General features: G+C 35.5%; 1 protein-coding gene and 1 pseudogene across 1 annotated transcript; both read left to right on the top strand.

Annotated features, from left to right (window-relative positions):
- Positions 1-6,458: 6,458 nt before the first annotated feature.
- LOC126006394 (transmembrane protein 126A-like) lies at positions 6,459-7,083 on the top strand (annotated as a pseudogene).
- A 6,299-nt stretch (positions 7,084-13,382) lies between these two features.
- On the top strand, positions 13,383-13,826 carry DPPA3 (developmental pluripotency associated 3). The gene has a single exon (XM_049772544.1). The coding sequence runs from the start codon at positions 13,383-13,385 to the stop codon at positions 13,824-13,826; it is 444 nt and encodes a 147-aa protein (XP_049628501.1).
- The last annotated feature ends 238 nt before the right edge of the window (positions 13,827-14,064 follow it).

Below are 14,064 nucleotides of genomic sequence, written 5' to 3'. Positions count from 1 at the left end.
ATGCTTGCTAGCCTATGTACAGTGTCTGAGCACATCTTCCCTTTCGCATTTTCCCTGCATCTTCCCTTTTGATATGTATGCTTTCATATTCCATACTTTAATGCTGAGATGTATACTGGACCTTTCCACTCGGCAATCTCATATTCTCTCCTGGGTGCTCTCCATTTCTCTCTTTTTATCTAAAGTCTCAAATAAATCTGCTTTTACTTAAAAAGGAATTAGCTAAACATTGGCAATAATAACCTTAAAAGGTGCAGGGCAACAATTCAATATGATTCTGATTTGCAGCATAACAATGCTCAGTGGTACTGAGCACACCTTCCTATAAAGATAACTATCTGTGTGTCTTTCTAAACATGCTTGTATAGGTATTTTTCCATTGATTAACTAGAATTTTTTTTAAATTTAATTTTATTTAAACACCATGATTGCAAACATATCTGTAGTTGGGTTTCAGTCACCAAAGGAACACTCCCTTTCACCAGTGCAACATCTCCACCACCAATGCCCCCCATATCTCTCCACCCACCCCTGCCCATATCTCTCCACCCCACCTGCCTGTATTCGAGACAGGCATTCTACTTCTCTCACTCATTAACGTTGTCATGGTAGTTGTTAATGTAGTTATTTCCCTAACTGCACTCACCACTCTTTGTGGTGAGCTTCATATTGTGAGCCAATCCTTCCGGCCCTCATCTCTATTGTCTCTGGGCATTATTACAATAATACCTTTTTTTTTTAAAAAAAACACACTACAGTCACCTGCATTATGCAAGTTGCCTCTTACATTTCTCAACATTTTCTTTTCCTGTGAAAGTTTATCTTTGATAGAGTACTACTTATTTTTTTTTGTTGTTTCCTGTGGTTTTTTTTTTTATATATATAAAATCTCCAAAAAGACATTACTAAGACATCTTTGATTTTCCACTGTTTTTTCTAGGACTGTTCTTTTAGGTCATACTTTTAAGTCTTATGTCCACTTTTAGTTTTTTTTTTTCAGTAGTGTATATAAGTAAGATAAGGCTCCAAATTTAATTCTGTGATAATTTAATTTTCCAAGCACCAGAACTAAAGCGATGATCTCTTTTACATATGTATTTTAATGTTTTTGTCAAAAAAAATTAGTTGATGTGATGCAGGTGTCTTATTATTCCTTTCCTTTATTTTCTTGTTTTTGTTTCTTGGGTCACACTTAGTGGTAATCCTGAGTTTCTCTTGATTTCCTCTTGGTTCTGCACTCAGGTATCACTCCCACTGAGCTCAGGGGATCAGACAGGATATCAAGAATTGACTCCAGGTCAGCCATATGCAAGGCAAACACCCTCACCTTCTTTACTATCTATTACTTTAGATGTCATTGTTGTAATCAGGAAAAATGTATTATATACATTTAAATTAAATATGTATACAAGAGGGGAAAAGCATATGGTTTCTGGACATTTTGGATCTTAGTCATCTTTTTAATGACTTACAGAAAAGTTATAGTATGAAAAAAGTTCATAAATATTTAGAAATAAAATTCTAAAAGCATGAGAGTTCAATGGTTAATGCACAAGGGAGACCCCAATTCAATGTCTCAAGCAATGCCGAAGACAACCCTGAGCAATATACCTAGAATATTCTCCTGTACACTGCTGTGGGTGTGGCCTTAAAGTCAAAAAAAGTTTTAATAGATTTCTACCTTCTCTTTAAAAAGTTCTGACTCCCTAAACATAAGCAAACAGCCTGGAGTAAGCCCTAAGCACAGTAAGGTATGACTCCAAAAACAAAAATAAGTAAATAATAAAAAATTTATGAAAATGTCAAGCAACAGAGGACTATTTTTCCTTCATATCAGTATTGAATTTCCTAGGGCAAAATACATTGCAAACGTGTCTTCCTGTTTTTCTTATCACTCACTACTGTTACTTTATCTAAATTCCTGTCTCCTCTACCAAACATAGATAAAACATGCCACTTTCCAAGTTCCAAATCCCATGTATTAGAATATACAGTTGGGCCCGGAGAGATAGCACAGTGGCGTTTGCCTTGCAAGCAGCCGATCCAGGACCAAAGGTGATTGGTTCGAATCCCGGTGTCCCACATGGTCCCCCGTGCCTGCCAGGAACTATTTCTGAGCAGACAGCCAGGAGTAACCCCTGAGCACCGCCGGGTGTGACCCAAAAAAAAAGCCAAAAAAACAAAAACAAAAGAATATACAGTTATGGAAAGTGACAGAGATTTTAAGTCAGAAATTTCTGAGGTTACATGTCCCTTTTTTTTTGTTCTCTTGGTGACCTTAAGTAACTAAAATGACTCAAAACCTCTGCCTTCTTGTTTAAAAAAATAGTGTTACCCCTATTACAGATAATAGGGTTGTTGAGAGGACTGTATAAGGCAATATATGTGCTTTATAAGGTAATATGCTCTAAAATAGCCTGCAAAAATAAGCCCCTATTTATGTAAGTATCTATAACCTTCCTTAGCCCCAGATTACCACTGTTTTAAGACACACCCAATGTCATAACAATGATAACTTTCATTATTTTTGACATCTTCCTTGTATTTCACTTTTGTCAATTTAAGGAATATTATAATTGTATAATATTATAATTGTTATAACCCTACCTACTTTCCTTATATTTGTTTCAATTATGAATTGGTTTTATTTAATAGACTTTTCTTTATATTTTCCTGATTTGGTGCATTCTAAACTTTTTGTGACAAATATTATAAGTTCTCCTTGATAGGTAATGGACATCTTTGTATTTCTTTTTTTTTTTTTGTGGTTGTTATTGATCTTTGTATTTCTATAAATATTCTTGAACTTCATTTTAATGAATAAACTTTATTCATTATATACAAGTAGTTAATTGTATATAATTTAATTTCCAGGTCTTTTTCCTTGAAGTTATTTAAGATGGCCTAGAAAAGCACTAAAGCCAGAACCATTTATTTCTTACATGAAAATTTTGATGACTCTACTCAGTGCCCTAAAATGATGAGGTTTTCCAGTATCGCTAATGAGATTGGGCAGTATTCCTGGACCTGTACAATCCCTGACCAATTGTTTAATCCTTTTATGTTTTTAATTGCCCAGTCTCAAAATTATTGTGCTGATATGCATCCAAATGCTCTAGGGATGAGAGACACTGTGTAAATCTCTGAAGTTCTCTGTGCATCTTTCTCCTGCCTGTTGTTCATCCTGACACCTCAGGTTTCCTTGTTCTTCAGAATCCCAGCTTCTTCTTCATTCAATTTAGCTGCCAATCTTCATTTTGGTTCCTCTATACTGGCCTAGAAACTTTGAAGTAATAAACTAATGCATTCAAAATCTTACTTTGTTGAATTGATTAATGCTTAGTATCATGAAAATCAAGTAATTACACTTAGTGTAGATGTAAATTTAGTTTTTAGTAAAAGACCTAAATTTAGCTTTTCCTAGTCATGGTCAGAAAAGATTGACTATATTGCTTTCTTTAAATATTAAATCCAAATTATCTATATACATATCATAAGAAAAATCAGGATTTTTATTTTATTTCTGTCATTTATTAATAGAGGAAACCACTTCAGGCATGTGTCCTGTTCAATTCTATTAAATTTATTAATGATAAAGTTATAAATTTTGAACTAGAGACTACATGAAAACATGGAAGTAATCATCATTTCTGTAAAAACCACGGTTGATAAGAAAGAGTAAAATAAAGAATGCTTTTTGTTTTTCTCTAATGAATATTTAGAGATGTAGAAGGCAGGAAAAACATCTGGACAAAACTGGAGCTATCAGATAGCAGGACTACAGGCAAGTTTAATTTCAAGGTACCTTTTATCATCATCAGTAAAATTAATAAGAAAAAAGTTAGTGGCATTGTGAAGGACATTTCCTTGAGGTGTTAAGATAGACATTATAGGTGACTACATTCATTCTTTTGGTGGACTGGAGCAATAAAACATCATATAAGGTATTTGCATGTGGCCGACCCATATGGTTTTCCAAGCCTGCCAGGAGTGATTTCTGAGTGCAGAACCAGGAGTAATCCTTAAGTGCCACCAGGTGTGGCCCCCTCAATTTTTTTCTTTTGGATATTGAGATCACAGATGCAGATAATGATTAAACAAAGATGTTTCTAAGAGGATCATCTGCATTTGCTGCATTTGTAACCTTGATGGATAAACTGTGCTGGATTATTTGATCTAGCTTTACGTGGCCTACCACCTCACCCTCTTTTAGAAAACAGCAAAAAAAAAATACACAATACCTCATTCATTAAACAAAAAAATCAGAAGTGCTTCTAAATTGCATCCAAAGCTACTGCAAATCTTCTAGATCATTCCAATAAGATTTGATATCACCCATTTAAAGAAACACTAGTAAGGAGTGAAGTAAGAGTCAAGGCTCTTGGAATTTCTTGGTTATGAGCAAGGAAACCAATAGAAAGATAAGTATATCTGACAAATTATCACTACATGATCCAGGGACATTTCTATTATTTCTATTATTAACATGATCACATACTATTTGCTTATTTTCAACCTGAGATTCCATCTCATATGTTCAATTCAGTTTTCATAATGAAAATCATAATGTACATCACCAAAATAAATACTTTGGTTAAAACAACTTGATTTGGGAATATCTTTTAGATCTAATTTACTAGGTAAATATTTTGTAATTTCACATATAACTTATTCACTTATAGCATTGGGGCATAATGACAGTAGACTAGCAAATTATATTTACTAATTCACTAGAGGCTATATATATTTTTTTTTTTAGTGGAGATCAACTCATTTAATGATACTAATAGGTTAGAAAAAATCTTTTATCATTTTCAAAACACTGAATAATAAAAACAATTTAAAAGGCAGAATGAATATTTAGAAAACAAACATATGTTTTCCCCACATATATACTTTTCATGCAGTATCATTCAGTCATTAACCAGATTCATGGCCTACATTTGTACATGTCTTTATTTTTTAAAATGAAGGTTATAGAAATTAAATAACTTGTCTGAAAGAATACATTTTATAGGGGCAGGAATGATAGCACAGCAACAGGGCATTTGCCTTGCACGCTGCCAACCCAGGACATATCCGGGTTCGATCCCCAGTATACCATGTGGTCCCCTGAGCCTGCCAGGATCAATTTCTGAGTGCAGAGACATGAGTAACCCCTGAGCACTGCTGGGTGTGGCCCAAAAACAAATAAACAAAAAAAGAAAACATTTTATTAATAATGAAAAGTCATATTTTGTTCACCTAAAAATGTGGATGTTTATGGAAGTCCCCAAGTTCTTGATGGTGCTAATAGAGATAATATATAGGAAATTCTTAACCATAGTGCTTAATACAGAGTAAGCATAAACATCTGGTACATGACAGATAAGCAAGTGAGTTAAAACTAGGTTTAAATTCTATAAGGAAATATGACAAATATGACAAATAAAAAAGTTTAAAAGAATAAAAGCAAGATAGAATTAGATGAGAAATTATCTAAGTTTTAGAGGCTTTGCCATGAAAGGCTCATGAGCAGCTTTTTTGTGACTACTTACAATATAGAACAAGATAGCATGCAAAAATCAAACTAGGAAATGACTTGTGGTAAACTCACATGGCGTCAGAAATTCTTATAGTTATTAATGAGAAGATGAAATGAGCAGATGCAACAATAGTTCATCATGAATACTAACTTGCACTGGCCAATGAGTCCTCAAGTTGTGAAGAAGAACAATGTGACTAGGTAGATGACAGGACCAGTGTGCTGACTCCTGTCAGAACAATTAGTCAGTTTATTGACGTGCACACAAATGCTGATAATAGAGCATTGACCCTTGAGAAATTACCCAAGTTTTCCTAACAACCTGTTATTTCCTGCTTTTTGACTCTCTATACTACAGTTCCATTGCCCCCGACATCTTCCCCAAAAGACTTCAAATTGCTTAGTCATCCTGAACTTGGACTTTTAACTTCTAACCCAAGCCCCATTAGTCTATCTTATTATGACATCTAGGATTCTCAAATTCTCAATCAGAAAATATCCTGAAAAAAAAGCCCAGAGCTAAATATTAGGCTTAACTCTTTGTATTTTCCTTTTTTTAAGTCCTTGATTCCTCATATTCTTATTTCTTTATGGTACTCCAATAACTTTCAAGAACTTTGATCTATATTTTATTAGCATTCTTAGTTGTTTTTTGCAACAAATGTTAGCCTTGTTCAAGTTAATATACTATTATTGCAATCAAAAACTCTTCTGTGCATTTCAAAATGTTAATATTTATTGCATATATTACATCCCTAATACTAGGTGATTATATCTTAAAGAATAGTAATTTTTTACTAGAAACAGCTAGAACTGAGTCACGTGTCAGTCAAGGTGGCTGCCTGCAGGTTAGCTGGACGGACCTTGCAGTGAGCCATTGTGCAGAGAGAGATACATTACTGGTAATGAAATTTATCTTTTCCTAAGGTTCAAGATGGAAAATCATGAAGCAGATAATACTGCTAAAGAAAACTTGATTTTTAATATTATAAACAGAAAAATTAACCAACTTCCAGAAGCAGAAAGGAACATACTTGAGTATGGATCCACATACATTGGAATTAATTCTGCTTTCAGTGGCCTAATAGCAGTCTCTTTCGACACAACTCAAATGTGACCAAAGGACGTATAGTTTCTAGCATACCTATGGCAGTGGTCCCATTTTTTACAGCAGATGTTTCTTACAAAGGTTTTATAAGTTTACCTTTAAATAAAGGTGATTTGAATTGTGAAACTTGTAGCATAATTCGTGAAGGGCTGGTTGGTTTTATAATGGGTGGTCTATACCCATTTCTTGGCTATACCTATGAATGGTGAGCTAGCAGTCAAGTATAGCTCAGCTCTGTTACCTGAAAACACAAATATCCTAGCTTACTGGATTGGGATTTCCAAGCTTGTCTTTAGAAAGATGCTATTTCCCATGTTGCTCCAGATTATGTTTATAGCCTATCTTGGATCTAGACAATATAAACTACTTATAAAGGCTCTTCAGTTACCTGAAACTGGCCAAGAAATTTAATGATTGTTCAATAAGACAGCACACAAATAAAATTATATATAAAAAAGAAACATCTAGACCTAAGTAGAGTACATACTTGTATCCATTGAAATAGCGAAAATTTTATTGGGAGTTTACTATCTGTAAATAATAGTATTAGATTTATTTTCTTCAGGAGCTAAAACTTTCTATAAAGATGCTATTGAAAAGTCACTGTGATAAAAAAAATATAGACTCAGCAAAGTAAACCAGTTAAACTTATATCAAAGTGTTAAAATAATGTCAGAAAAGCTAGACATAGAAATTCTGAATACCTTTAACTCCCCGGGACTTAGTCATTCTATGTGAAATAGGTATTCTGTTAGTGACTCTTTGATCCTACATCATCATGTTGTCAGAGTTCAGAAGCCTTAAGGCCTCAAAGTGTTCCTCTGATTTTGATCCAAAACCATAATCAGGTTTTGATTCATTTCAGAAAAGAGATCTAATCTCTAGAGTCCACTGCCAGCTATGGAACCAGTAGAACAATGAATGTATACACTAAAGGCCTAACAAAGGGCAAACAACTGAAAATGTGTTGCTGAAAATGTCAATCCACCTCTTTTTTTCCTATTGCCATTACAAATCTTATTTTTAATGGTTTTTAATTTGCTTTTTATTACTACCACATTAAAATCATTTGTATTATTTTTAGCTTTGCTATTACTTAACAGATAAAAAGAAAGAAAATGATAGAAAGAAAAACTAGAAAGAGAATAGAGAGAAGAAAAAGATAGGAAGGAAAGAAAAGAATGAAGGAAGGATGGAAGAAATAAAGAATGAAAGGAATGATGGAAGGAAAGGAGGGAATAATGGGAAAAAGGATGGATGGAAGAAAGTATGAAGGATGAAATTAAGGAAGTAAGGGAGGGAGAAAGGATGAAAGGAAGGGCGGAGGGAAGGATGGATGAATAAAGGTTGGAAGAAAGAACAGATGAACAAAAGGATAGAGAAAAGGTAAGGAGGGAGGGAGAGATAAAAAAGGAAGGGAAAGGGAGGGAGAGAGCAAAGACAGAAGGGAGGGAAAAAGGGAGGGAGGAAGGAAGGATGGAAGAAAGAAAGAAAGGGATGAAGAAGGAAGGGAGGGAGGGATGAGGAAGGAAGGAGGGAGAGAGGGAGGAAGGAAAGGAGGAGAAGGGGGAGGAGAGAGGAAGGAAGAAAGGAAGGAGGGAGAAGAAAGGAAGGGAGGAGGGAGAGAGGAAGGAAGAAGAAGGGGAGGAAGGGAGGGGGGAGGAGGGAGGAGGGGGGAGGGAGGAGAAAGGAAGAGAGGGAGGGAGGAAGGTAGAGAGGGATGAGGAAGGGAGGGAGGGAAAAATGAAGGGAGGGAAGGAGAGAGGGAGAAAGGACAGGAGGGAAGAAGGGAGAGGGAAGAGAGGGAGGATGGGAGGAAGGGAAGGAGAATAAATGAAGAGAGGGAGGAAGGGAGGGAGGGTGGAAGAGAGGGAAGATGGAGAAAGGGAGGGAGTGAGGGAGGGAGGATGGGAAAAAGGAAGAGAACAAGCAATTACACCTTGAGTTATCTTTATAAGACTGGTGAAAAGGAAACTATCTGCCCACAACTGGGAGTTAATAGACAAAAATCAGGAGACCAGAGTGATAGCACAACAGTAGGGTGTTGGCCTTGTACACTGCCGACTGGGATGGACCTGGGTTAGATGCCTGGCATCCCATATCATCCCCTGAGCCTGCCAGGAACAATTTTTGAGTACAGAGCCAGGAGTAACTCATGAGTGTCGCTGGGTGTGCCCCTCCTCAAAAGACAACAGTCACAAAATCATTGCCTCAGAATTTAGTCTCCTGCATAATGCTATGCCCAGTATTTCTTTTGTAGTCTCCCAGTGAAGAGCAGATGTCTCTATGCAAATCTAAGTAGAATAATTTTTTGCTTACACTATTTCAATAAACATAATAAATACTTTCTGAATCAAGAATTATGCCATTTTCATAAATATTATCTCAGTTAATTGCTATAGAAACATTTATTCCTACCATATATCCTCACCTAGTTTTTATATTTTCTAGTCTTTTGAATTCTAGTTATTGATATTAATAGTTACTTTTACATTTAAATGATTTTAGGGTTCACATGAGCAAAAATTATGCAAATACTAGTACCTGGTGAATGAAGAAAAACATAAAATATTAAGCAACTCCTGTACTCAGTGAGAGAGATTGGGGTGTGTGTGTATACATGTAAGTGTTGGATAATATAATTCAGAGAATAGGTGGGATGTAAAGAATAAACTCAAGAATCAGTTTTTTTCGTGTCCCACCAGAGTTGCCAAAAACAAAACAGAAAAAAAAAACAAAAAACAAAAACAAAACAAGAAAAAAAAAAAAAAACAAGACTCAGTTTTTAAATTCAGGATTAAAACTTTACAGTGGAAAAAATGTTCATTAAATGAAAATGAGTTTTGAAAACCACTGTTGAAATGTAGGCTTTGATTATAATAGAACATGATTGTGTTAGGTATTTTCAATTCAAGTTACAAAAAAGATAAGGTTCACAAGATCTGAAGAATTTTTTTTTTAAATAAAAACACCTCTGTCTATATTTGCTTTTTGTTAAGAGAACTGAGACAACAGAAAAGCATAGTAGGGAGAAGGAAGTGGGAATTAAGACTCAGTAGTCAGGAAGGCTTAAAAAGAATCAAGTCCTGGGGCAGGAGTGACATCACAGAGGTAGGGCATTTGCCTTGTACATGGCTTACCCAGGACAGACCTCAGTTGGATCCCCACCATCCCATATATCCCCCAAGCCAGGAGCGATTTCTGAGCGCATAGTCAAGAGTAACCCCTGAGTGTCACAAGGTGTGGCTCCAAAACAAAAACAAAAAAGAAATTCCAGTCCTGAAGTCAGAGTGGTACAGAATTGGGCTAGTCTAGGTTTGATTCCCTATAGCTCCATGAGCACTGCCAGGAATGACTTCTGAATGCAGAGCCAGAACTAACCCCTGAGCAATGCTGGGTGTACCTCCAAATAAAAACAAAAGTTGAGTCCTTAGAACAGAAGCTTACTTTTTGTTAGGACATAAACATAAACATGGAAAATTTTTCTCAGAATAGGGTGAGGGGTTGGAAAGAGTTGGGAGTGTCAAGACTTTATTCAGTATCTAATAGAATTCCAAATATCTGGTTTTGTTGTTTATAGTGGTAATAGTGCTAAAATGTATGGTATTTGTACACAATAGTACTGTACACATTTATGGCATTTATAGATTCATGTAATTGAGGGGGAATAAAGGTATATTATTATGTGTTATAATGCTATTTTTGATGGTCAAATATCTCTACCAAAAAGTAGCATGTTTCCTTTTCTTTGTCAATCATTGAAGGGAAGATATCTATTAACTTTATATGCTATTAATATAACCTTATAACAAAATTAGTGGAAAGAATAATTTTCTCTGGAATTGATGCTTCGATTTTAATAAATGAATGTGGTTGTCTTTTCTTGGAACAAATACCCATTCTAAGTCAATCACCATAGCTAAAATGATGTCACAAAAGTTGGCCCATTTTATATTATAGCTATCCAATTGATCGTGATGTGTTGTTTGCTAAATGAAAACTGAAAAAGAAAATAATGTGTGTTTGAAGTAAAAAATAAGGAAGAAATATACATTGATATAGAATGAAATGAGTCAGTTAATATGCCTGAGGTTGATTTAAACTTTTAAATATCTTATATCTTGTTAAATTTCAATTCTATATCACCTACCAATTTTTTTAAATCACTATCAAAAAGTTTATGAAATAATAACCTAAAATCTATTCTAAAGTTTACTTTCTTCTTTCTATGAAGAGTTTTGAATTGGCACTTTGTGTTCCCAAATCAGGAATATTTTCAAACATTAGAGTCAGAAAGAAAATCTCAAATTTATTTTAGTTACAGTTGGTGTAGAACTCTGAAACATCTCTACTTTTTCCCTATCCCATGCCACATTCCAGCTACAATAAAACCTTGTACCAAGTTTGAGTATTAATTTGAAATATTATTGTTCCTTCTACTCATTTTTTAAAAGTTCAAACTACATTTATTTAAACTCTCAACTGTTGGGGCCGAGCAATAGCACAGTGGTAGGGCATTTGCCTTGTATGCGACTGATCCAAGACAGACCTGGGTTTCAATCCCCAACAACATCCCATATGGTTCCCTAAGGCAGGAGCTATTTCTGAGCGCAGAGCCAGGAGTAACCCCTGAGCATCACCAGGTGTGGCCTAAAAACAAAACAGAAACAAACAAACAAAACACAAAAATCTCAACTTTTACTTAGTAAAATTTTTTAAATAAATGGATTATAAATTAATAACCTGTCAATTACTCATGGAAAATATAAGAAAAAAAATTTTTGGTTTGGGCCATATAGTTTCAAGTCTTACTCTTGACTCTATGCTCAGGTATCACTATTGGTAGTGCTCAGGAGATCTCAGTGCTGGGATCTAACATGGATTGGTTGCATGCAAGACAAAATACCCTACCCAATGTTTAACCTTTTATTAACACCTTGCAATTTCCCCTCTATACTTGATATTTTTAATGTGTATTTCATCTAATTTTAAAGTGTGATATAAAGGGTTTTCTTTTCCTCTAGCCTATATCTGGTGAATTTCTAGGAGCAGTATTCTGGCATCACATCAATTTTAACAACTTGAAAGCATTTCTCACTGTTGCTTCTCTTTCATCATCTCAAAACCTATATCTATTGTCAATGTATCTGAGATTTTCAATTTGAAATGTGTTTATTCCTGTTTGATAAGTCAAAGCATGAATAACACAGGCTTAGGGACTAATCTCACTGCCTTAGCTGTTGATAATGACTCTTGATAAATGCTCCTGCTTTGATATCTATTCATGATGCTACGCTTCTTAATACAATGATCTCCATTTTAATTATATATTATTTTTCTTCAGTCTGTATACTGGTAGAGAGGATGAGTTCTTATAGTCTTTTGAATTATATTAATTTTCCTTGCTAAGACAACTTTATTCCTAGCTGTGATTATTCTCTCAGGTTGAGGGACAGCAGGTCTAAGCTTCACTAATAAAAGGTTATAGTTTTTGAAGTTTTTATTCATTTTGTTTGGGGACCATACCAACTGGTGACTGGAGACCACTTACAGTTTTTCTTTTGGGTGTCTTTTTTTAGCAGTTTTTGAGAGGCTGTATTTTATATTTATGAAAATCGAAACCCAGGCCTCTTGAAGGCAAAAAAGGTGACTCATCCTTTCAGTTCCAAGATATTATATCTTTAATGTTAATAATAAATGCTTTGCCTAGTGACCAATAAAATAAGATGCCATGATCTTGGCTGTAAGATACATGGTAAAAAAAAATCTAAGATTATCCACTGAGATCAATCAAGAAACTGAATCTATGGGACCAGAGCAGTGGTGCTAGAGGTAAGGTGTCTGCCTTGAAAGCGCTAGCCTACGACAGACCAAGGTTTGATCTCCTGGCATCCCATATGGTCCCCCAAGCCAGGAGTGATTTCTGAGCGCATAGCCAGGAGTAACCCCTGAGTGTCACTGGGTGTGGCAAAAAAAAAACAAAACAAAAAAAACAAAAAGAAACAATCTAGCAGATTCTTCCTTAGTCTGGTTTGCAGAAAATAATGTTAATTCTGAACAATACTTTGATTGCAATTTAGTGAGACCTACTAAAAAAGAATCACGTATTCCTGAAAAACAACCTGTATTCTTGACTCAAGAAATTGTGATGTAATATATGTGTTTCTTTATACCATTGAGTTTGTGTGATGTGTTACATAATAGTATATAATAGAAATGACAATTAGGTAAGAACTTTTCCCTGAGATTAATAGAAAGATTAACATTAATTCTAATGTCCTTTTTCTGCACCTTAGACTAGTCATATCTGAGACTTAGTTTACCCCCAGTTGTTTTCTTAAATGTAGCATTTTCCATCATAGACAGTGGGATAGTATCTACCCAATCTTGCAAGATAATATCTAGTAATTATTCTTGATTTATCTACCTGCTGCAATCATTTAAAACTGCAATTCAGAAATTCTTCATCTAAACTTCCAATGATTTTCATGAATTGCTTTTATCATAAAGTTATAATCCCTTTTGATAGCCTCTAAGATGTGCATGAGCCGAACTTCACATTAATTTGCTTGTCCATTTCTAGCCACCAATATCTACTTTTCACTCTGGTGGATTTTCCTCAATCAGTGATAGAAAATGTCTCTTATAGAGTCTTCCTTCGTTCTCGTCCTGGTTACTTCGGTAGTTATTGGCTTGCAGCCCAGAGTTCCAGGCCAGGTTTCCTCCAAGCTGTGACTCTGGAAATCTGCCATGGATTCAACTGCCTACTCCACTCGTGGGCCCTCTTCGGGATCTTCTCAGGATGCTGAGTCTTCTGCAGTTTTTGCAGATGGTTTGATCAAGAACCTTAGAACTTTGACTCTGGACCCTAATACCAAGCCCGCTTCGCTTCCGCTGGATTATTCATCTCCACGGCAGGAACCAGACTGGAAACATGAGGAGTCCGGGTTCGGTGCAGTCCGGAGGCGGAGGGGTGTGCGAACCCTGCTGACTGTGCAGCAAAACCTCAAGGAGCGGATGTTGTGGATCCGAAGAAGATATCTGTGCCAGTTGTACTTGGGAGAAACACAGCAGAAGGAAACAGAGACTAAAAGAAGAACTAAAGCCTTTCAATGTACCTGTAGTTACTGCAAGTACAATCGACAGCTTCCTGAGGAGTCCAACATGGAAAATAATGATGCAGAATCCAATTAGTCATAATCCTTATTCCTGTGCTGTTCTGTCTTAATAGTCATTTTAGGATCATTGTACAGGAGCTTGGGAGAGCTCTACTCCAAGAGACAGACAGCTGATATTTTGGTTACCTATAGAATCTATGATGTCTTTGACTTTTTCTTTTGGGGGGTATCTTCTGGGAAAATGTGACTGGTGGTGTTCAGAGGAACCATGAGCTATTGGTCTCTGCCATGGCACTGTCTTGGCTCTGCATTTT

This window comes from Suncus etruscus, chromosome 4 (assembly GCF_024139225.1).
Source record: "Suncus etruscus isolate mSunEtr1 chromosome 4, mSunEtr1.pri.cur, whole genome shotgun sequence".
Classification (NCBI taxonomy): domain Eukaryota; kingdom Metazoa; phylum Chordata; class Mammalia; order Eulipotyphla; family Soricidae; genus Suncus; species Suncus etruscus.
The sequence above is the reverse complement of the archived record's forward strand: the minus strand, read 5'-3'. Positions and strand labels throughout refer to the sequence as shown.